This window comes from Bactrocera neohumeralis, chromosome 4 (assembly GCF_024586455.1).
Source record: "Bactrocera neohumeralis isolate Rockhampton chromosome 4, APGP_CSIRO_Bneo_wtdbg2-racon-allhic-juicebox.fasta_v2, whole genome shotgun sequence".
NCBI classification, from domain to species: domain Eukaryota; kingdom Metazoa; phylum Arthropoda; class Insecta; order Diptera; family Tephritidae; genus Bactrocera; species Bactrocera neohumeralis.
The window spans coordinates 7,623,521-7,647,435 of record NC_065921.1 but is presented as its reverse complement, the minus strand read 5'-3'; the positions used below and the strand labels follow the sequence as shown (position 1 = coordinate 7,647,435).

Here is a 23,915-nt window from a genome sequence, read left to right as displayed (position 1 = left end):
TCACATTTCTATTTCACATTTATTGAATTGCTTTGCTATTACAGGTACGATATAAATATATGTATGTACATATGTATCTATATATGACGGACTACAGTAACTACAATAAGACAACACATTTGCTAACTTTCAACTAAATTCTGTAACTTATTATCGCCACGTCACTTAAACAGTTTAAATTAGCCGCTAATTAATTCAATGTTTATCGATCGTGCTGGCTTCGGTTGTGGGTGTGACGTTTGTTGTGGTGATTTGATTTCGACCAAATAGCATATAGAGGCTGATAGCTAAGCCCAATGCCCCGAAAATTGTGGACATCCATTTAAAGACATTATTTATTTTGATGACTCTGCGTGGAAATATTTCGGAAAGTGCGCTAATTTATGCAAATAACATTGTTTACTTACAAGAAAACCTTCTTCTTCAACATATCGGTCCAGGTCTTATCCAAACTGGCCGCTTCTTCGACCCAAAAGAGCGGCATGGTGAGTGTGCGTAAGTTCTTCATAACCTCTACTTCCGGCACGGGCATCACAGAGAGGCTGAATTGCAAGCGCTTAGCAGCAGATAGTGGTGTACCAGATATCTGAAGTGAGAAAAAATATTATTATTTAGCATTAAGTGCTTGAAATCGTTTCTTAAAATACGAAATAATATTTTTTTGTCTTTTTAGAATCAAAAAATTATGAAACTCCATTTGTGCTGCTGATACAGTAAACTTTTAAAGTTTCGTTTCAAATAATCTTCGAATTGCTGGTCCACTATCTTCAAAATACTTACTATTATATGACTCTTTAAATTCAAGTTTTACCCTTTCGAAAACAATAAATACGCCATGCTTTTCCTCCACCGGATCCACACCATCTACGTCCGCAACCAATTGCGGATCGGCCTTGAAAAAATGTGGCAACGAGACAATCATCGGTGCCTCATTACACAAGGTGAGATCCATGGTACCTTTGGGTGGACAGTCGTCGGGATAATCCTTGCAGAAACAATGCTTATCAGGATCGTTCTGAAAAAAAAAAAACAAAAAATTCATTATTGCATTCCATTAAAATACATATGTGACCTGGTCTACGAAAAGGGGATTTAGGTGTCAAAAAAAAAAAAAAAAATGAGAACAATTAATGAGATAACGAGAAACTGACGATTATTTTTAACAGCTTTTCCCAGAAAACTAGTTTTCGCACGTTAGCCCCCTTTTCGTAGACCAGGTCACATATATATATTTGAAGATATTCGTTTTGAGCTTCACCTTCGGATCGCCCAAGTCGATTGTGTAATAATATGCTGGTATGCCTGCATAAGTGGTCTTCTTCTCGAATTCCGCACCCAAAGAACGACACAAATCGGCAGCAAAAGACCACAGTCCCTCTTCGGGCTTCATTAGCGGAGCAAAGATGGTTGTGTCGGTGCCGCGAAATTGATTACACTCATCACCATCCCAGACACTTAGCTCGTCAGAGTCGTCAAACTCAAGCACGCGCCCAATATCACGGCTAACCTTGACGCCTCTCGCAACCTTATAGCGACCGGCGTCAGTGTGGTTGGCCTAAGTTTTCAATACAGTTGTGGATATTAAATAAACAATTATTATTTAATTATTGCAACGGCATACTCACCCCGCCAAGGAGTGAAAATTTGAAATGTGTTGCATTCACTTTTTCTGCGCCTTTGATGGCGCCGGTGTGAAAATTCAAACAAATCGCCTTAGCTGCGAAATGATCGATGGAGCAGTCCACATCGATGCCGCGAAAGAAAATGTCCATGAAAGGTGCGCGCACAAATGGCGTGGTAGGCTTAAACAGCGCTTGCAGACCCTCGGATATCATGTTGATCAAGGCTTCCTTGTCACGCTTGACGGCTATAGCCATGATCTTGTAAAAAGTTTTTGTGCATTTTGTAGTTACAAAGATGAAAACAACAAGTGAAATAGTTAAGTCGCCTTACTTGTACAAGTGGATGTGGCATCACGATTAATTCCTCGCCGCCTAGGCCCAAATCAGGTCTGAAAATGAACGTGTTACGCATATTATAGGCCACCGCGTCCTCATCCTCAAAGTCCTCCAAATCGTATTTGTCCTTCCATTCCCTTTATGGCATTTAATTATGTATTTAATATTCATTTGATGTATTTTATTAAGTGTATGTGTGTGTGTTGGAGTGGGTTATATGTACTAATGGCACTTACTCAAATACAAACGGCCCGACCTCTTGCACACGTGGTTTTCCGCCATTTTGCACTTCATCGGGATTTGTTACGTTGAAGACGTAAATTGAAAAATTCAAGGCGATGGGGAATTTCTCCCACATTTGTCGCGGTTCGCTGCCAGGTTTCAGATTTAATTGCTTTTTGGCGAAATGAAATAAGCAGAAGAACATTATTCAATATTATAAAAATATATGAAAGTGAATTTATAATTTTCTTTTATAAAACACAGCTGTAGATTCGTTCTTAGAGATGCTACCTTTTTGTGAATGAAACGGAAATTTCTTAGTGTTTTTCTTCAGCACATCTTTTTGCTTAACTTAAATTTATAGTTCGTGTTAATATTTGATTTATTATAAAAAAAAATCATTGAATGATACAGGGAATCTATGTAGGTCAAAGACATCTCGCTCCAAGCTCGTTTAATATACATATAAATACAGTAAATGTTTCCTTGTTTTCGTATTGCTTTCCTCCTTCGTATACCTTCCGCGTTAGCCAGTCCCAAACATTTTCAATTACGTTAAGACCTGGAGAATATGGTGGGCAGGTCATGAGATTAAATTTTGACACGAAATAAACGACTTTACTACTCGAGCGTTATGAATAGGAGCATTGCCTTGTTGAAAAATCCAAGAAATTGTATAAAAGATATTACTTAATTTTGGAAATACGGACACCAACAATGTTTTGAAGTGATCACCGTTTATCTTCTGATCAATAAAAATCAAGTCAATTGTTTCATAAAACATGTTAGCACCTCGTGACTCCATCTTCTCGGCTGTGGTGGCGACTTAAGTATAGCTCATTTTGCCGTCGAGTTGAGTGTCGGATTGAACAGTCCACCACATGTATTATTTAGCGAATCGAAGCCGTTTTTCTTTGCGCAGTTCATTCAGAGGGTTTTTTTCTTGATTTTTAGACGCTTTAGGTGTTCTGCATTTCTTATTGTACACTGAACAGTTGAAAGGCTTGCTTTTACTCCGGCTAATTCCTTAATCTTAGCTGCAGACTTAGTCGAATTTAAGGTAACAATCTGGCGTGCTGATTGTTCAGGTAGTTTTTTCTTTAAAGTATTTTCAATGTGCCTCTAGATCATTCAAATATCTATCAACGGTACTGGAGCTGCGTTTTATTTGTTTGGGAATGTTTCGATTGGATAGTCATTGGGAGGGAAAAAAGTCTACGTAGCTCGAAAACAATTTATTTGTTTATTTTTGGTACTTTCTCAATAGAAAAAACTGCACTTGTTTACACAAGACAAAGAAATATAAAGTGCGTCTATTTCAATAACCAACCGAAAACGCACGTGATTGCCATGGACAATTTTTCCAACGAATGTAGTGCATTTTAGAAAACACTTTTCCTTTAATTTTGTATTTGTTGATATATTTTAGTATCTTTACTTTGACTAATCACAATCGTACAATCAGTATAATTAAAAAAAAATCAGACGAGATGTTTTAGGCTTCGGAACAGGGAAGTGTTAAAATATGCTTAAAAAGCTGGATGTCTGATCACTTGTTTGTTGTGCTTCTGCAACAACTGTTAACACTGTTAAGGGGTTATTTGGGTTTACGGGTTTAAAAAAAAATTTTTTCATGGTATTCTATGTATTCTACAACACCTCTAGAATATTGTCCCCAATGTTTTGGAGATACAGTCTCGAGGTGCGCTAGGTTAAGTGCTCCGTCTTTAAACACGTTTTTCTGGAAACTGTGTATTTGAAGTCGCTTGACACGATTTCTCAATAACTATTCAACCGATCTTCTTGAAATTTTACTCAGGTCAGGAAATATCGTCGCAATGGACGAGTTTAAAATATTTTTTTCCAAAAATTTCAACATTTCTTTGTTAATAGTGTATGTTTGTAATAATAAAAAATTCTAATTAGACATTTAATTTTTTTATAGGAGAAAAAATTGTTGCAAAAGGCTGTTTTTTAAGCCCTTAAGACTCTATTTGATCTCTTTGGTGCTAAGACATCGCATTACTTTCGTTCGATAATACATGGAGAACCATGAGTAGCTCATATAAGGTCAATTTTCTGTGAGCTCTTGAATCGCACTAAGCGTACTTGCGAGTGGACGCTCAAAGCCAAGCCGAGCGCAAAGCTGATTTCAATCAGCGCTGAAATCCACGCGTTCTTTGCTATAATGCTGTTTTGTTCTGTTCTGTTCAACCGCATAAGATTTAATTTGAATAACAATTTATTTAAAGCAAGAAATATAATTAATTAATGAATGTTTTCTGCATAAAAGAAAAAAATATGGCGCAAACAAACTATGGTATTTACTACTTCTCGATATATTAAGAAGCTGCCGTATCATATATTGGGCTTTGAATATATTAATAAACTCTAATGGTTTAGGGGATTCCCGTAATAAGATTTCCTTTGAAAATATTAAAAAACATTCAAGGTAATTACTTGTAAGCAAAATATGAGACGAATGTAAAAAATAACCATGCAAAACACGAAAAACACTTTAAACTGGTTCTTCGCATTAATCAGCTTCGGATTCGACTTTAATTTGATATTTTAAATTTAGATTTTTAAGCTATGGTATATACACATATATTTCATGAAATATTACTTTTTTTGGGAACCACCATTTTATCGAAAATCAAAATTTTGGTTAGTTCTTCGCTCGTGACCTGCATTTATCAAAAGTAATAAAAAATTTGTTTATTTTTTGGATTTTTGTTAATTTTAAGCAGAGAAATCTTTGTTTCAAATCTTGTATTTTTCTTTCCGCGCACGGAATCATTGCGAATGCTGGAAAAGGCTTACGATGATTAAGTTTTATCAAAAACACAAGCCTACGAGTGGTACAAAGCCTTCAAATATGGTCGAGAGATCATTGAAGACATGCTTCGTTCTGGACGATCTTCAATCTCTTCAACTGATGAAAATATTAAAAAAGTGAAGATAATGCTGCTTGAAAATCGTCAGCAAGTGATAGAAAGATGGCAAGAGAGCTCGACATCTCGCCCAAGTCAGCTCGAATAATTTTGGTGGCTAATTTGGGTATGAAATGCGTTCTTGCTAGACTCGTCCGATAAAGCTGAATTTTTCTCAAAAATAGTACCATAAATAGATCTCTTTGAGCATTCTTGATCGTCAGAATTTCGATCCCACATTCACGGAGAACTGCCGATGAGACAAGGGCTTACGAGTTTGACTGGCAAACAAGTCAACAATCATTGGAATGGGGGGAAAAACGAGCCGTAACCACCACATAAAAGCCACTCAAAAATTAAGTCGATGTTCATTGTCTTTTTCGATATTCGTATTTTGATATATCATGAATTTGTTCCGGAGGGACAGGCGGTCAATAAGGAGTTCTATTTGTTCGCATTAAGGTGTTTTATAATAATATATACATAATTATATTATTAAGTAAGCTTATCAATTGTCATTTTTAGATTTACAATTGACATTCTTTGTCGTTTTGGGTGTTTGCATAAGACCTTGGTCACTTTAAGCTTTGTTACATAGGTTCTGACTGAATTTTTTTAATGGAAACATCTTTTTGGTAGTATTTTTCCCTTTTCTGTTAAAAGAAGTTTTCCCAGTTGTGCACTTTTTTTAAATATATCATATTTTTCATAACAAAGTCTTCTTCTTTATTGGCGTAGATACCGCTTACGTGGTTATAGCCGAGTTTACAACAGCGAGCCAGTTCATAACAAATTATATTCTTTAAATTAATTGTTTATACAGAAAAAAATAAGTTGAATTTATTTTTTTTTGTTTTTGTATTCTTCTGAAGAAATATATATCACTCCACATTTGGATTTTGCTATAATAACAAAAATTTTAAACATCTCTTTTTATTTTTTGGCTTTTTGTAAAAAAATATATATTTAATATATGTTTTCGATTTTTCTCTGTCAAAGCAATTTCTCTTTAAGTCCACTTTTTTAATCTCTTTAAAATACTTTTTCTTTTATTTTACTTTTATTACTCTTTACCAATTCTTACCCCTTTTATCATTTTATTCAATAATTTTGGAAACCCTATAAAACCCACAAAGATCCCCAACACGAGCGCAATAGCCGAACCGATGAGTATTTTCTTAAACATTTTTAATTTCAATTAAATCTTTTTATAGGCAATTATTTAAAAGGAGCAATTTTTTTTCGAAACGCGCGTACCGAAACTGAAAAAGTAACTGTTTGAAACAATGCACCGTTTGCTGATTTTATTCCAACATCGTCGAGGTCCTCGATGTATTGATATGTATGCGTATATAATTGCAGCAACACACTTTGCTCCCATACTAGCAATTATTTACTCATACTCCGTCATACTTGTATGTGTGTGTGCTTGTATTTATAAACGTGTCCTTTCCCTTGTTAATAACTTTTATAAATTTTTAATAAGCCCCTTTCATCGCGCTGCTTCTTGTAAGTGAGTGTTATAGACATATGCACATTTTAATAGATTTGTCGGCATTTGTTGGTATTGCATTTTCCATTGATGAGGCGTGGTTTCACTTTTCTCACATTTACAGTCCAAATATTTACGGTACACACACACACGCATGCATAGTTGGAGACATACACTTATTAGAAGAAACAACTGCCGATGGGTTACATTCCTGTGCGACACTTCGAGACACAGTTATTTTGGTTGTCTCGTGCATTTTAAAATACTGGACGAAGGTGGAGGTCGGACAGAGACATATGGAATGGAGTGTGTGAACATCTTGAGGCTTGCTTGAGTAAGTAATTCTAGGCGCTTTAAATGACCTAATTTTCACACCCGTAAGACACTTTTTTGATAATTAAGCAATTCAATTAATTAGTTAATTACGTCTTTCTGGGTTATGTGGCATATCTTACATAGTTCATGGCTGCAAAATATGGTTGAAAGGATTGAAGGTGAGAGAAATTGAAAACTCATTCTAAAGAATGAATGTGGCGAATGAAACACCACAATATTATAAAATTACAGATTATTTATTAAGATAACTCAAAAGACTTCTTCACTTGTTGGCGTCTATACAAGTCACTTCTTAAAACTAAAAACTTAGAATTCAGTTGAAATACTTACAAGTATGAAAAATGCGTCAATATCAACTGATGATCAACACGACAGTAAAATAAAGGAATTGGTTCTAGAAAATCGACGACTAACAGCCAGGGATCTTACTGGCATCGTTGGAATATCGGTAGGATCAGTGAAAACTATTTGAAATATCTTTTGGGCCTAAGAAAAGTGAAAGCACGACTGGTTCCAAAATAACTCCATTTTTTCGAAAATCAGCGTCGCGTTAACGTCTGTAAAGTAATGCTTTACGACTACCAAGATGTCATGAAACGTATTATTACAGACGATGAGTCTTAGATCTATGCTTACGAATCCCTTCCCACCGGCCAACCTGTCAACAAGGAATACTAGTTGAGTGTTATGCGTCGTTTGCCTGAAGCTATTCCTAAAAGAGGCCGGAATTATTGATTCTTCGTGAGTTGTTCGCCAAATTTTCAACTAATATCGTGCCATAACTACGGCATTTGCCTGATTTAGCTCCGTGTGACTCCTGGCTATTCAGCAAACTCAAACTACCAATTGTCAGTTGAAGAGATTAAATGTGAATCGCATTAAAGGCTATTCCGGAAATTGAATTTAATAACTGTTTCAAGGATAGGAAAAAAGTGGCCAAGGAGGATTACTTTGAGAGGCAGCATAGATTTTGAAGAATAAATAAAGAATAATTGAGGTTATAATAGCTGTATTGCACGAGCTTAAACTGGAGCTGGGGGATGGCTAATCGAAAATACAACTGGTGAAAATTCAATAAAAAGAGAGGTTAACTTCTTAAAGTCCTTCACGAAAATAAATAAATATATGTATATGTTGTTTTCACTTGCAAATCCTTTCACAAGAGAGCAGCTGGAACCTAGAGAGCTGATAATGGCCTATAGAAGATTAGTTTCAATTCAACTTTTATAGTTGTTTGATAATTTGGCTCAAATTTGGTGAAAAGCAGAAGTTACAGATCTAAAGCTACTTTGAATTAAATTATTTATGAATTCTACATATCTTATTAATATTTACATATTGCAATACTCAATTTAATTAATATTTTTTTATTTTGAAAATCTTTTCGCATTTTCTATGTTTTTGCCCCGCTTTGCTTTACCGACACGATGTTTTACACATTCACACTTATCAAAGACACGAACCACCACTACCAATTGTTGAGCTCGTTTGTATATGGAAATCTACAGTGGTGGCTAACATTTAATATGATAAAAAATTTTAAACGAATCGATATTATAAATAATATTTTGGTTGAAGAAACAGTTTAACGGGAATTATAATACATTTTATGAAAATATTTTTTTATTATTTTATTAATGTAGTCGTTTGATACCACGAAAATTTCAGAAAACATTTATACTTGTAAAGAAATATTTGTCAACAATATCTCAGGCTTTTCCACAGAAAACAAAACATTTCTATTTCAAAAAAACTTGCATTTCAAACACTTAAACCATTTTGAATGGCATTTTTATATAATATGACGAAGAATATATGGTCAAAATGATGCTTGTAGAGATCTGATCTCGGCGATATTTAGTTTCAACAAGACGGCGCCACTTCCCATACATCGCATCGAAAAATGGACTGAACGGATGGACCATCGGAGACGTAAACGGGGCCAACATTTGAAAGAGTCTTTAAAAATCAAACCCAAGGAACATTCTTTCGAATGATAATAGGCATTCCCCATTAAATTTAAAATTTCTGAATTTCTCCTTTAAAAAAGGTGGGGAACCTCGAAATAGATCCCCCTTTAAAAAGAAACTCGATGTACATATGTATAGGTGCCATACGAGCTAGCGCAAAGGACCGAATTCCGAAACAACAAAGTTACTCGAATCTTTTTAAGGTAGTAATCTCCCAGAAGAATGTTTCAAGACCGGAGCATACTCATGTAGAACTCTTTGAGATGATCTAGTAACTGATGCCCAGAGCAGACTAAAATTATGGAGGGAGCACTTCTTCACCCTATTGAATAGCAGTGAAAGCATAACACCAGAAGATGTCGAATCCGATTCATCATTCGATGGCGATGGAGCAGACATTCCATAGCCCGATCATGAAGAAGTTCGAATAGCAACTACCCGTCTGAAGAACAACAAAGCGGCGGGGGCCGATGGATTGCCGGTCGAGCGGCGAAGAGAACTGATAAGGAGCACGAATCAGCTTCTTTGGAGAATATGGTCGGACGAAAGTATGCAGGACGATTGGAATTTAAGTGTGCATTGCCAAATCCACAAAAAGGGAGAGCCCACAATCTGCGCCAACTACCGTGGGATAAGTCTCCTCAACATCGCGTATAAGGTTCTATCGAGAGTACTGTGTGAAAAATTTAAGCCCATCGTCAACAAACTGATCGGACCATATCAGTGTGACTTCGGGCCGACCAGATGTTCACCATGCGCCAAATGTTGAAAAAGGCCCGTGAAAAGAAAATCGACACACACCACCTCTTGGTCGATTACAAAACTAATACGACTGTGTAAACTGATGTTGAGTAATACCAAAAGCTCGGTGAGGATCGGGAAGAATCTCTCCGAGCCGTTCGATACCTCAATCTACTCCTGGAGAAAATAATTCAAACTGTAGAGCTGAATAGAGTAGATACAATCTTCTATTAAAGTATACAGCTGCTGGGGTACGCCGAGGATATTGATATTATTGGAATCAGCAACCGCGCCGTTAGTTTTGCTTTCTCCAGACTGGATAAGGAAGCAAAGCAAATGGGTCTGGTAGTGAACAAGAGCAAAACAAAATATCTCTTAACATCAAAGAAACAGTCGTGAAGCAACGACGCCAACCTCGAAATCCAACACAGAATAACTCTTGCCAACAGGTACTACTTTGGACTGAGTAGTCAATTGAGAAGTAAAGTCCTCTCTCGACGAAAAAGCTCTAAATTCTATAAGTCACTCATTATTCCCGCTCTGCTATATGGTTCAGAGGCATGGACGATGACAACATCTGATGAGCCGCCGTTACTAATTCCGGAAGATTTATGGTCCTTTGCACATTGGCCACGACGAATATCGCAGTTGTATGAGATATACGACTACATGGACAAAGTTAGTTCAGCGAATTAAAAGACAGCGGCTACGCTGGCTAGGTCATGTCGCTCGAATGGATGAAAACACTTCAGCTCTGAAAGTATTCGACGCAATGCCGTCCGGGAGAAGTAGATGAAAAAGAAGACGTCCACTCTGTTGGAAAGACCAGGTGAAGAAGAACCTGGCTACACGACGAATCTCCAATAGCTCGTAAACAGCGAAAAGAAAGATCGACTGGCGCGGCCAGTCTACGCCAATAAAGAAGAAGATACGAGTATATAATTTTTCCTAACAATGTGCCCAATCATTCCAATAAACAAAATGAAATTAAACGAAATTATATGTCATAATAATATCTTTATATTTATTAAAAAATTTGGCATAGAAAAATACTAAAAACAACATTCACGAATAGGTTACAGTGAAAACATATTCCTTTGCGTTTACCAACACATACATAATCACGTATGTATGTGTGTGCATGTATGTATGTAAAACTCACATTTATATATTTTAAATATATAAAACATACGCATGTATATATAGGTATATGTATGTATGTATATACGATTACATGTGAATTGATAACACTAGGTGTATATATATCGGTGTTGCATATATGCATTTGTTGTTGTCATGCATGTTGTTGCATTTCTGTACATTTAGTTGTGAGATTAACACATTTTGTTGCTCTTTCAATTATTTACATTTAAAATCATTTTTGTACATATAAAACTATTATAACTACTAGGTGTTAGTGTGTGTGTGTGTGAATAACCAACTCTTTTGCATATTTTTCTAACTTCTTTAAAGAAACACACACAATTGCATTTGCGCATTAGAATATTTATAAATTTAAAGGAAATCAAATTCATCAAAAATAAGCCAAAAAGTATTTTCCAACAAAATGCACGCCTATAAATTACCATTTTCCAACTGAGTGTGTATGCGTGTACTTAAAATTGTGTTTGCTAAAGTTAACAGCTTCTTGCACTTGTTGTAAATTTGATTTAAATTTGTTAAACACCTACATACATATGCACTTGCTATCTGCCTAAAGATAGCTGATAGTCTTAGTTGTAACACGCATGTAACGGTTTAGTGAAAGTGTGTTTGTGTGTGTAGGTGTATAGCCGTATTTTCACAGTTGCATGCAAATCGTGTAAGCGACTTCTTAGCCGGAGATGCAATTTCAGTTCGGTTTGGCGCACAGCTTAAATCTAAATATATTCTATATCAATTTATTATTTTACTAATAGCTAGAACTTAAGCACTAAACTCACACAGACACACATTTAAAACTAAATAAATCAGTCAATGGCTGACAGGCGACTCCGCGCACCCGCCCACACAGTTATGAGCCGCCTGACCGACATTTTCTATGTAACATGAACACTTTTGCACACACCCACATACTGTGTGTGTGTGTGTATTTGTATATATTCTATATATATATGTTTGCATGTGGCGTTGTTTGCGGTTGTATTGCAGCACAATTGCCTTAGTTTGCCTGACTTGACTTTAGTCACTAACTGCTACAAGTATTTAGTAATTCACTTTGTCGCTGGCTTCGGCTGCATATCTGCTGCTGCTAACAACATTCTGTGTTATTGTATACGTATTGGTTATAGATTTTTGCCTCGCTTTGCTTTTCCCTTTGCTACTTAGTCCAATTCTAGATAATTGATCTCTTTGGTCAGCGCTGGCGGCAGCGCCTGTTGTGTTTGTGTTTGCGTTTGCATTTGTGTTTGTAAATTTTCAATGAGCGCCGTTTGTTCGGGCAGCAGCTCAGCTGCTGTCGTCGTCGCGTTGGGAAGCGCGACAGGTGGCATATAGTTCGGTGGCCCACTTTGTGTTGGCTGACTGTTGTTGTTGCTGCTGCTGTTGTTGTTGGGCATGACTGTGGTGGGCGTGAAGGTGGTGGTGGGTGTGTTCGTGGTCAGCGTGTGCGTGTTGCTGTTCGAACCGGGCACGAAAACGCTGTAAAGAGTGGGAGCGTAAAAATGGGTCTATTAGTTAAATAATTATTCGCTGAGGGATTGGGTTAATTTAGATAATTATCTGCACAGGTCAACTATTTTTTTTGTGTGCGTCTAACTGGAGTTAATTAGTTTATTATTATTTTTTATTTTAAGTGGATTTCGTCCAGCAGGCTGCTTTTGACCCAAAAGATTGGGATTGTTGCTTCTGTTATCAAAATATTTGTATGGTGGCGCAATGCAAAAAAAAGAATAATCAGCCCAGGATCCTAGACCTTATTTACAAAAATATCTGTTTTCGGGATCCCGAAATTTTTGATTTTTATTGTTGTCTTTTAAATGGAAAAGGCCTGGTAAAAGGATAGGGTTTATTAAAGAAACTACCGATTTTCGGGATCCCGAAATTTTTGATTTTTTATTGTTATTAAACATAAGTAAATGGAAAAGGCCTAGTAAAAGAATAGAAATTATTCACAAGACTATCTATTTTCGGGATCCCGAAATATTTATTAAGTAAAATTAACTTCGAATAAACAGTTTTGATTGAACCACTATAGCATATAGTTTACTTACAAATTAAAATCTAATTATGTTTCTGTGAGTGGTATTATAGTTCTGATGCAACCGAAGCTAACGGTTTTTTTTTCTTATTTTTAGTTCTACATTTTCCGTTATCAAATTTTGTCCTGATTTTTCTAGCCACTTTAGTACCAGGCACTTTCCGCAAACATTTTTTACGAATTATATGCTGCTATTAAAAATAAAATTTTTACCTAACCTCAATATGGTTTACCTTAAACCTTAAGCATTTGCAAAAAAAAAAATTGAAATCCAATTAAAAACTTTCTTTGACTCACACCCAATTTTATGTTGACCAGTGTAGTGCTTTAAGTAATTAATTTATAACAGTATTATTGCCGAGCACGTGTACATACCTCAGAGAGTTCGTGGAACGATATAAAGGCGGTGGTGTGTTCATACGTAGGCCGCTGTAGACAGCACCGTTGATTAAACTGTAAATGGAAGCATAATTCAAGGCGTTAAAATGCAATCAAAATGAATGTCAGTCAATTTTTATTTTTGTGAATTCATATCTTTATTTTTGCGCTACTCACCCAATTGCTGCACACTCGTGCAACGACGTCAAGTACGATGGCGGCGGCGGTCGATGCTGGAACTCTGGATACAAATAACCACCGGGCAGTATGCGATTATTACAATAGGGACTATTACAGTTGCGGCAGGTCTCCATCAGGCGATAGCAGGGACACTCATCCGCATCGCTAGGTGTGCACAAGCGCCAAATGATGCCGGCCACAATGAGCAACGACAGCCCGATGCCGATCATCAGCAGTGAAGCGCTCAAATATTGGGTGGTGTGCTCAATGAGGCCCGTCGCACCGAGCACCACACCGCCCAGCGTGCACGCAGCGCCGCCAAGCGCGAATATACCGATAATAAAGGGCACAATGGGACGTGAGAAGCATTTGCGGAAGGTGGCACTGACGGCGGTGGCCGCACCACCGACCATTGTGCCGTTGGCAGCCGGACCAGCGCCGCCACCAGTCGCACCAGCGACGATAACACCGGTCGGATTGTCCACAACGGCGGTGGGTGTGTCAAGGAAGCGTCTGCAAAGAGGAAGAGATGAAATATGAAAATAAATAAATTATTATTTATGGCTGCTGCTTGAATGTACAATATTTTTTATCAATAAACATGCATGTATATGTGTGTGTGTTTGTTGTTTGCACTTTATAGTTCGGAAAAAATATTTATAGTTGACAGCGGGTTACTTTTGAATGGCTGGCGATAAACACACACATATAAATAAAGTGGATATTTTTTCTGCGCTACCTGCACACAATGCAGCTGGCGTTTTTTCTACTTTCATTTCAGTGTGCCACACTGCATGCCACATGCACATAGCAACGAGGAGAGCTGACACAGCAAGGCATAAGCAAGAAATTAAAAGAAAAATCCCCAACCAGCATCAACTGCCAGCGCCATTATCAGCAGCGCGCTTTGTTGTTGATCAGCATCTTGCATGTTGCATGCCACAGACAGCCAGCGCCGCTGCTGGGCAGGTAGAAATTGTGCGTCACACAAAGTCATTAGACGATTGGAAATACTCACGCACACAAATACACACCTAGAGAGGCATGCAAGCAAGCGGGAAAGTGGAAAATCTTTGCTGGAATTAATGTGTCTACCTGCACACACACACCGCTACACACGCAAGCCGTCACATGCATGCGCAGAGGGGGGCGGCAAACAATAAGCAAAGTGCCTAACAGTGAATCATAGTATGTGTTTTTTTGTCGCTCAAACTCCTTGCGCCTTTGTCCATCATCGTCGCTAGGCGGCGTGCAGGTAGCGCAGCTGATGTTGGCAGGGTCACAGGACTTTGCCGACATTCACCTTTGTCTGCTTGTCACAGCGCCTTTCAGCTCTAATGCTCAGTGTCAGCAAAGTATCACACTGGTCGGCCGCTGCTGCTCCACATGCAAAGGCTTTTATGTTCAAAATTTTGATCCTTATTTTGTGTTATGTCTAATTTCGTTTCTTCCTCGGCTTCGTCCGTTCGTTTTTTTTTGCGCTCTTCATCCTATTGACATGCAACACCTGCCTAAATGCCAATGATGCTCAAGCATCTACCTAACTTGTTAAAATTTATTCCTGTGTGTGTGTGTGTAATTCTTATGTGTATTCGTGTGTTTGTGTGCGTTGTGTCTGCCTGTCAGCCACTCATTTGACTATAATTTATGTCGAGTAAATGGACAGCTGTTTGCTGCCTGCCTTCGCACCACACTTTTTTCGAGCACTTCAATTTCTATAATCTCAAAAGCAGCAAACAAAGAAGAAATGCATTCAATTTATTAGAATTGATTCCATTTTCGTTTATTTCTTTTCTTCTTTTTTTTTGGTTGGTCAACGCGTCTATTGCGAGATTTATATCCTTTTGCTTGAGCGGGTCAAAGCGAAAAAAAATCTAAGGCGTTTATGGCGATTTTGTTTCTAAGCGATTTTCGTTACAATTCTCAACGCAGGTGCTCGCTGATTGCTAAGGTAAGGGGAATGAGTAATGCGAAGAATAATCAGTTAGAAACTCCATAATTTGGTGGAAGAGAAAAAAATTTGGATACGAGATAGATTTAAAGGATTTTGCTTTACCTTTTCCCTTCGTTATAAAAGGGGAGGAGGAGTTTGTAGTTATTACGGACTTTAAGAATATGTTAAGTTTGTATAATATATTTAAAAAATGTTTATTGGTCAAAGTTGTTCAATTGAAAGTGAAAATCAGTATTGCCTACTGGAAATTCATTTACTTAATTAAGTATTGTGAGGTTAGGTTAAGTAAGTTGATTTAAGTTAAATTAAGTTATGTAGAAGAAAAGTAAAGTTAAGTCAAGTTAAGTTGCGTATGTAGAAAAAAGGTAAAAATTAAAGTTAAGTTAAGCTGATTTAAGCTATGTTAAGTTAAATTAAGTTAAGTTAAGTTAAGTTAAGTTAAGTTAAGTTAAGTTAAGTTAAGTTAAGTTAAGTTAAGTTAAGTTGAATTAAGTTAGGTTAGATTAAGCGGATTTAAGGTAATTTAAGTTAAGTTAAGTTAAGTTAAGTTAAGTTTACTTGAAATTACTTATTTTCTTCTTTATAAACACACTTTGATTAAGTTACTCTCATTTAAGTTAAGTTTTTCAAAATTAATCTAAGTTATTTTAAATGAACGTCATTTATTCCAAATTAAGTAAAACAATGTCAAGTTAAGTTAAACAGTATTAAGTAATGTAAAGTTAACTTGAAATCTCGTATTTGCTTTGCTGAGTAAACCAATCCGATTAACACATCTGAAAATTAAATTTTCCGACGAATAAAAGTTCAAACCGAAACCTCCGAGCATTAAATCTAATTAATTTTTGCTGTAAGTGATTTGGTGTGAAGCCTTTTTTAGTAACATGGACCTTTTTTGAAAAAAACCGTTTATATTTGAAACCTATTATTTTCCTTTATAAAGCCTCAAAAGCTCTTTAACTGTTGTGATATTGGAAAATTGAGGAAAAACTTTCCAGCTTAAAACTCGTTTCAATATTCGGCGCTAATGCCATTCCAATCAAATTTAATTCTATAACTTTTTCCATATATGTATGTATTTGTGTATGCCCACAATAAGTTATGTATTTTAAGCCATTTTAAACGAGTAAAAGCTCTTTCAGCGGAATTACATTCAATTTCAAGCACCGAAAGCGCTGTGCTTGGCAAACGATACTGCAAAATTGAAACATCAAACTGTAACGGAATCATTGTGCCAACATTTTTAACGGCATATTTTTAACCAAAAAAAGTTGCTATAAAACATTAAACGAATTTATTTAATTTCTAACTTTGGAAGGCAAAAAACGGGAAATGTGTAAAATTTGTGCTTTTCGTAAAAAAACTGTTTGGTTGTGAAAAAATCACTGCGCACGAGAGCACACGCGATAACAATAACAAAAATAAAACATTACAATAACAAAAAAATAATAGAAATAAAATGGAAAATCTAACGATCGAATAAATAAACTAACAAGCGATACAAATCTAACGGAACAACAACAACAACGAGCGGAATATGCAAAAATTGGGGCATCAACAAGCCGGAATACAGCACAAGTGTCGGCGATTTGTATGTATGTACATATATATGCACACATATTTATTAATATATAAATTATGTTGTGAGCAACGGCAGACACTTCCAAAAAATTGTGCTGCATATCGCACCCTCGTAAATCAAAATAGAAATTTACATGTAAAACCGAAAAACTAAACAGTCGTGTGAAGTATTCCTCTGCTGCCGATTTCGATTACATTCGTTGATGGTTTTTCATATGCCGTGTTGTTGTCTAATTGTTGTTGTTTGCGTTGTCGCTGTCATTTCGCTGCTCACGCGCGATGATTAAATGCAGTTGTTAGAAGCACATTTTATTGCCTGAACGCGCTTTTTTCCCCATAAAATTCGCCTGTCTATGCCATGCCATGCCACGTCATTTGATTTCAATTCATCACATTTCGGTTTGATTGGCAGCCCTGTAGGGCATGAGGTGTGTTGAGATGCCGCAAAAAGCACAGAGAAACAACTTGGAGTGCCTTAAAAGTACCAGGCTTATGATATTTAGGCGAGAAGAGCGGTGTTGCAGTTGCAGTGCGGAGCTTTTTGTGAAAGGTAGGAAGCGATTTGAGACTTTTAGGATCACATTTCGGGTCTATTCGACTCTATTCGTAGCAGTTAGGAGCTTTTTGGGAAAGTTAGCGAGGTACTTGAGACTTTTGGTTTCACATTTCGAGTCTATTCGACTCTATTCGTAGCAGTTCGAAGCTTTTTGGGAAAGTTAGCGAGGTACTTGAGACTTTTGGTTTCACATGTCGAGTCTATTCGACTCTATTCGTGGCAGTTCGGAGCTTTTAGGGAAAGTTAGCGAGGTGTTTGAGACTTTTGGTTTCACATTTCGAGTCTATTCGACTCTATTCGTAGCAGTTCGAAGCTTTTTGGGAAAGTTAGCTAGAGATTTGAGACTTTTGAGATCACATTTCGATGAATTTATGAACTTGTGGTACACTTATCGTAAAATATACGAATGTAATTTGTCGCTTGCAAGTTTTTGTACAAATCTGTAGTACCTTTCTTATTGGTCGAAAGTAAAGCTACACATTACCTCCTCGCCTTTTATGAAGATTTTTTCCCGAGCAAATTTTTTCCAGGTTTTTTGGGCAGAAAAACCTTTTGCAACCAATTTTCACACCCTTTATTCCAGTAGCGCTTCTTCTCTGCGCTACAGGGCCTTACACTTGTGCGCTCACGCCGGTACATATAAAATGGCTGTGCTCATATATTTTTCAATAAACGAGCATTTGATTTGATCGTCATGCGCTGCATTGCATTTGAAATTATTCTATTCTTTCTGCTTTGTTCAAAATTTTTTTGTTGTTGTATTTTTGATATTATTTTGTAATCTGTGACAGGCAGTGAACAGCAGGCAGCGGTTGTCAGCTACATTTCACACAAAAATACAACTTTTGGGACATTTACTCCAATGACTATATGCATGTATGTATGTATATGTGAATATGAAAGTACATGTGTGAGTGTGTGTGTTTGTTTGTTAGCCACACTTCAGTGCGACAAGCTGCGGCTGCGAGCGCTTTCAATAAATAACCATAAATATATACAATATGAGATGACAACAACTAAAGGCGAGCGAGCGCATCATAAATTAGCCAACACTGGCGAGTTGAGTTGCGTTTGGTGACGCCCCGAACGCCCGAATGTATGCTAACGCACAGCCAACGACACACATGCACACTCGCATTGGCTTTTGGGCTGTGCGCCACACACCAGCTTTTGGTGCTTGTTGGAGCGCCACAAAGCACTTAAGATTACAAAGTGCGTATGCACACATAACTGTAGTACACTATATTTACATTTCTGTGTGTGTGCGGCAGGCTGATAACACATGTGGAGCGTCGCGGTAAGCCCGTGCTACGAGCGTGTCACTCGAAAAATGAGGCGTCGCTTGGAATATAATCTAGAAGCATAGTTCACTGGCGCAATCGATTTGTGGCGCAATATACGTGTTAGCTGTTGTTGTTGGTTGCAGCTGGTCGAAGTGCTTGGAGCTACAGCGCGTTAATGCCACAAAAACAAAAACAAGGAAAACAGCTTGGCTGCAAAAATCACAAACTTCGCTTAGCATCAGTGTTTTGTTGTTGCTTTTGTTGGCTGTTTAGCGCTTACAGCTTGCGGCAACAATTGCCCAACCTCTTTAGGCCTACACCTAGCACCTCACACTATTTATTAGAGCCGTGGCATGCCACTGCTTGCCATGCAATCGCTGCTGTGCTTGCTGTTCGTGTTATCGTTGTTGTTGTATACTAGCTGACAAACATAAATTGTTATTATGCGCCTGACAAATGATGCAAATAGCCCGTGCGTGTCGAATCGCAGCATTGCCGCCGCCGGCGCAACACGAAAGCTTCGTTTTTCAGCTTTTCTTTGATTTTCCGCTTTCGATTTTTGATTTTTTTGTTATTGTTTATTTCTTATGTGTTGCTTCTTCACAAATTAATCGCTGCATGTAAGTGTTGTCAAATTAAAGCTGCTGCAACCTTTGCTGGCACAAAAAATATTTTAGTGTTATTGTTGTTTCTGCCGTTCGTGCTTCTGCGCTTTGCTGGCCCTCAGCACTTTGTGAAGTCATTAAAACGCCATATGTTAGGGTCACTTCGTACACTCTGTAGTCTCACTTCACAAACACACACACATACACTCCTACTAATAATGCAGCAGCTAGCCCTTGCCAGCCATATTTATCCAGCTACCGATCTGTAAGGGGATTAATTGATTGCTTTGTAAATTCAATTTTGTGCTGCGGCTCCATAATTAAAAGAACACAGAGGTGCATATACATATGTACATATTTATGTATCGAGTATAGCGTATGTAGACCAAGCACACATGTGGCCATTCTCATTTGTTATTTTATTGTGTTTAGTAGAGCTAATATTGTTTTATGGTTCGATATTCTTTATGGTGTTGAAAATAAATTGAAATTATATGGCGTGTTGTTCTTCTGGTTAATTTAGTGTTATAAAAAAGGCGATATATCTTCGCAGTGAAAGAGGAAAATTGCAGGCGCCTGCTAGTTTTTGCTTCTCCAAATCTTTTTACTATGCATTTGACTGCCTAACCCTTAAGTGCTATAAAGCGGGAAATAGTTTTTTAACACCACTAAATTTCTTTTTTAATTATTTTTGAGTAATGATAGAATTTATAGTTTTTCTAACATTTTAAAAGCGTCGCTGAAAGCTTTTGTGGAAGGTCTAATTACTTTGATGCACTTTAAATAAAAGCTTTGTCTGAGCTTTACTCTGATGAGAGTTTATATTGAAAACTTATAATTTTAGGTGATTGTTAGTACTTTATTCAACGAATTGCATATCTTTCACGCAAAGAAAGAGAAAAGCCAGGCAGCTTATTTAATATTAACTGAAAAAAAATTTGAAGAAGCTCAGGTGAAAACCAATATTTTAACGAAAAGGAGATCATTTTAAATACTTTTTAATAAAGAACTTTAAATTCACAAAACTTTGTAAGAAATGAACTAAAAAATTTTATTTTCCAACAAAATACAGCTTACATTTTCTATAAGTTTTGCGAAGTATGCTTTAAAAAAGGAAAACTTATTTTTTTTGACAAATCTCTCTTTATATACAAGTATTCCTGTGAAAGTTATGCATAAATCGTTTCATAATTTTTGTCTTCATCTCTTTTTGCGCGCTAATTCAATTTGTGTTGTTTTGAAAGCTTTCTTTGTGGATATACATACATATGTACTTATATATATATATGTCAGAAAAATTAAAAATTTTAAGTTCTTCAATATTTTTTATTATTTGAAGCCTTCATAAAAGCTCACTCCTTTATATTAAACGTTAAAGCTTTAATGAAAGCTCATGTTTTTAAAGCTTGCATTTCAAATTAATATACATATTGAAATATTAATATAATATTAAATGAAGCTTTAGAGCTTTTTACTCTTGATATTTTTTAGCTTTCGCTTCACACTTCTTTATTTTTAAAATTTTTTTATTAGTTATATACCGATAATTATATATCAAATCAAGCTTTATAGCTTTTATTTCAGTTTTTAATTGTTTCGGCTTTTGCGTATAATTATTTCAATAAAATTCCTTTTAAGTTGCGTGTGGATCGATTGATATTAAATCAAGCCTTACAGATTTTTATACTCTCGCAACAAAGTTGCTAAGGAGAGTATTATAGTTTTGTTCACATAACGGTTTTATTTTTGTTTTCGGGATGTTTGAGCTTTTACTTATAATATTTTGCTTTAAAAATTCATTTTAAGTTTCATTGCAAGCTTTCATTTCTCAAGCTTTTAAACATTCAACGTTGTTCAAAGCTTATTGTGAAAGCTTTTGTTTCAAAAAAGAGAGAAAGCTTATTTACTTAAATTTGCTGGCGACCTTTGATACACACAAGTGTTTGTGCATACCGATTGCACCCTAAGGGTAACTTATGAAGAAGCTTTTTCATTAAAATTGCTGATATGGTATTATAAATAATTGAAAAAATGTTAAAATTGCTTTTAAGTTACTTTTTTTGTGAAAGTTTTTTTTCAGAAAAGCTGTAAATGCTTTAGCTGCATACATTTGTTTGCAGAACAAAAAGTTTTTAGGGATGTCCATAATTATGTTAATTTATTATGGTTTCTAATTAAAAAAAGTGTATTTTTGTAAAGCTTTTTGTGAAAGCTTTTGTTTCATAAAAGTTGTGAAAGCTTTATTTCTACAATTTCTGATAGAGATCACAGAAATAGACAAAGAGTAACGGATTGTAACGATAAGGATTAATTATGAAAAATATTTCGCGTTTCCAAAAAGAATTTAGTTTAACATAATTTGGCTATAAAAAAAAGGTTGATTAATTCATTACTCTTTTATTATTTTCTTGAACTCTTAATCTATTCCATTTACCGCTTAATTTCATGATTCCTCATAAAAAATCATTAAAGTTCACAACACAATACCATGAGACCTCTTGACCCTCCCTTCGACTTTCGATTATAGGCGTTTTGCAACGCTTTGACCTCAAAATTTTGAACATATTCATCAAGCAACACAAAGGCAAGTCGCACAGTAACCAAAAACTGTTGAAACTTTTACAAATTGATAATTTAATGACGCTTTTAATTACGCTATTGCAACATAATAATAACGAAAAAATATTGAACAAAAACAAAAAGGCCATAAAAAATTAAAAGTAGAAAATAGAAAATAGAAACCACCAGGAAACGTCCACAGCATTAACAGCTTTGAAAACAAAGGCGCTGTGATGCATTTGATGTGCTTTGAAGCTCGCCAGCCTGCAGCAATGCGAAGAATTTATAACAGGCGCACGAGCACACACACACAGACACACAATGAACTCAATTAATCGACACGTGTGCGCACACACAAGCACACATTCCAACACACACGCTGAGGCTGCATGCGGTAGTTCTACGAGCATAAATTGTGGCGAGTAATAAAAAAACAATTTTTACTACTTTTTATTATCGGCACTGTGCGTAAAAAGTCGTTGAAAAGCAGCAATTGAAGTAGTAAAAAGGCATTTGATGCAAACGCATTCAAACAACAATTTCCAAGTCTATAAAAAGTGTGAGCTGCAAGTCCGCTAGACAAACGAGGAGAGGCGAACGGATTGGCGGCAGTGCTAGTTGCATGCGTCACAAAGGCGTTTAAGAGCGAACAGAGAAGACACTACTATTTATTTATGTGGAATATTAGAGATTTTTGCTGAAAGTCATGCGTTGTTTGAAAGAATTTCAATGAAGCCTTCTGGAAGACGTCCGAGAAGAAGTCACATCTATATGGAACACATGTTATAAACAAATTTTATTCAAGAAATACTTTCGGATCATCAATTTTTTCTTCTCTAATGCCCACATAAATCTTCGGCTACACATTTATTTCACCGATCTCTGCGTTCTCAATTTATTTTTACGTCAGAATACAGGAGGGTTGCCGGAAAAAATTTTAATGAGAGTTGGCCTGAAGGTGCCATGTGGCATTTAATTATAAGCCTCGGAGCGCACGAGTGACAGCATTGCTTACAATTTGTCTCATAAAATTGCCACTAAATTATGACTGGGTGTGAAAAAGTCATCAATTTCGAATTTATCATTTACACTGGCATGCAGATAAAAATAAAGATGGAAAGCAAATCGAAAAATATGTGTGAAAAAGTGTGCCTACAACTCGTCTGCTGTTCCTGCTGCTGCTGCTGCATTTGTGGTTGCCACATATTGATGAGCGCACACACAGACCTAAGCACCCAAAGCTGGTGGCTTGGTAGCCAATGGACCTGCCGTTAATTGAATTTTCGTTACCTTTCTTAACTGCCAGTTGCGTAAGCTGCTACTGGGCTGAACTAACGGCAGTCTGCAAACTTTGCAGAAATGTTTATGCAACGGTGTGGCCAGCGGCGTTAAGGCTTAGAGGACACCAAAATTATATAATAATTCTGTGTCAAAATTGTTTTTTTTTTTGTTATTTTTAGTAATCTGTCTTCTTGCGCCGTTGCTGTTGTGTGGTCACTTGCCACTTGCCACATGCCAGCTGCGTAAAGTTGCAAGTTGGGTTTTCACATAAGTATGTATGTATGTATGTATTTGTGTGTGTACATCAATTATATTTTTTGTAATTACAATTTGAGCACGTCTTTGCCACATTTGTTTCAATGCCCATTTGTTAGCACACACACATGTATGTGTTTGTTACCGTTACGACATTTTAATACATTTTTATTCCCAAGCGAAACGCGCGTTATTTTTCCTTTTTTAAGCGTATTTTTAAATTAGCTTCAGCTAATGGCTTTATGGTTGACATTGTCATTAATTAATTGCCTTTTAATGCTGGATTATATGGTAGTCAAGCGAAAGGGTACTGCAGCTGATGGTATTACTTGTGAACACTGTTTTCCATTTTAAAGCAGAAATGGTTAATGAAACGCTGTTGGTAATGAGTTTATTTTTTATGTAATTGTTATATTGATGATAAATTTCTGA

General features: G+C 36.4%; 2 protein-coding genes across 2 annotated transcripts in view; both read right to left on the bottom strand.

The window, feature by feature from the left end:
• Positions 1-6,398, bottom strand: LOC126756897 (sensory neuron membrane protein 1-like). The gene is made up of 8 exons (XM_050470391.1): positions 6,198-6,398; positions 2,195-2,352; positions 1,954-2,095; positions 1,626-1,880; positions 1,259-1,555; positions 812-1,015; positions 408-586; positions 1-349 (listed from the first exon to the last, which is right to left on the bottom strand). Exons 1-8 carry the CDS (start codon positions 6,297-6,299, stop codon positions 196-198), a joined length of 1,491 nt encoding a protein of 496 aa, XP_050326348.1. The 5' UTR covers positions 6,300-6,398; the 3' UTR covers positions 1-195.
• A 4,251-nt stretch (positions 6,399-10,649) lies between these two features.
• LOC126756886 (uncharacterized) overlaps positions 10,650-23,915 on the bottom strand; it is a 53,003-nt gene continuing 39,737 nt past the window's right edge. Inside the window, exons 2-4 of the mRNA XM_050470376.1 lie at positions 13,407-13,922; positions 13,227-13,304; positions 10,650-12,292 (exon numbers count right to left, since the gene is read on the bottom strand). Coding sequence (XP_050326333.1) covers positions 11,977-12,292; positions 13,227-13,304; positions 13,407-13,922 — 910 coding nt within the window. The 3' untranslated portion in view covers positions 10,650-11,976. The remainder of the gene's footprint in view (positions 12,293-13,226; positions 13,305-13,406; positions 13,923-23,915) is intronic.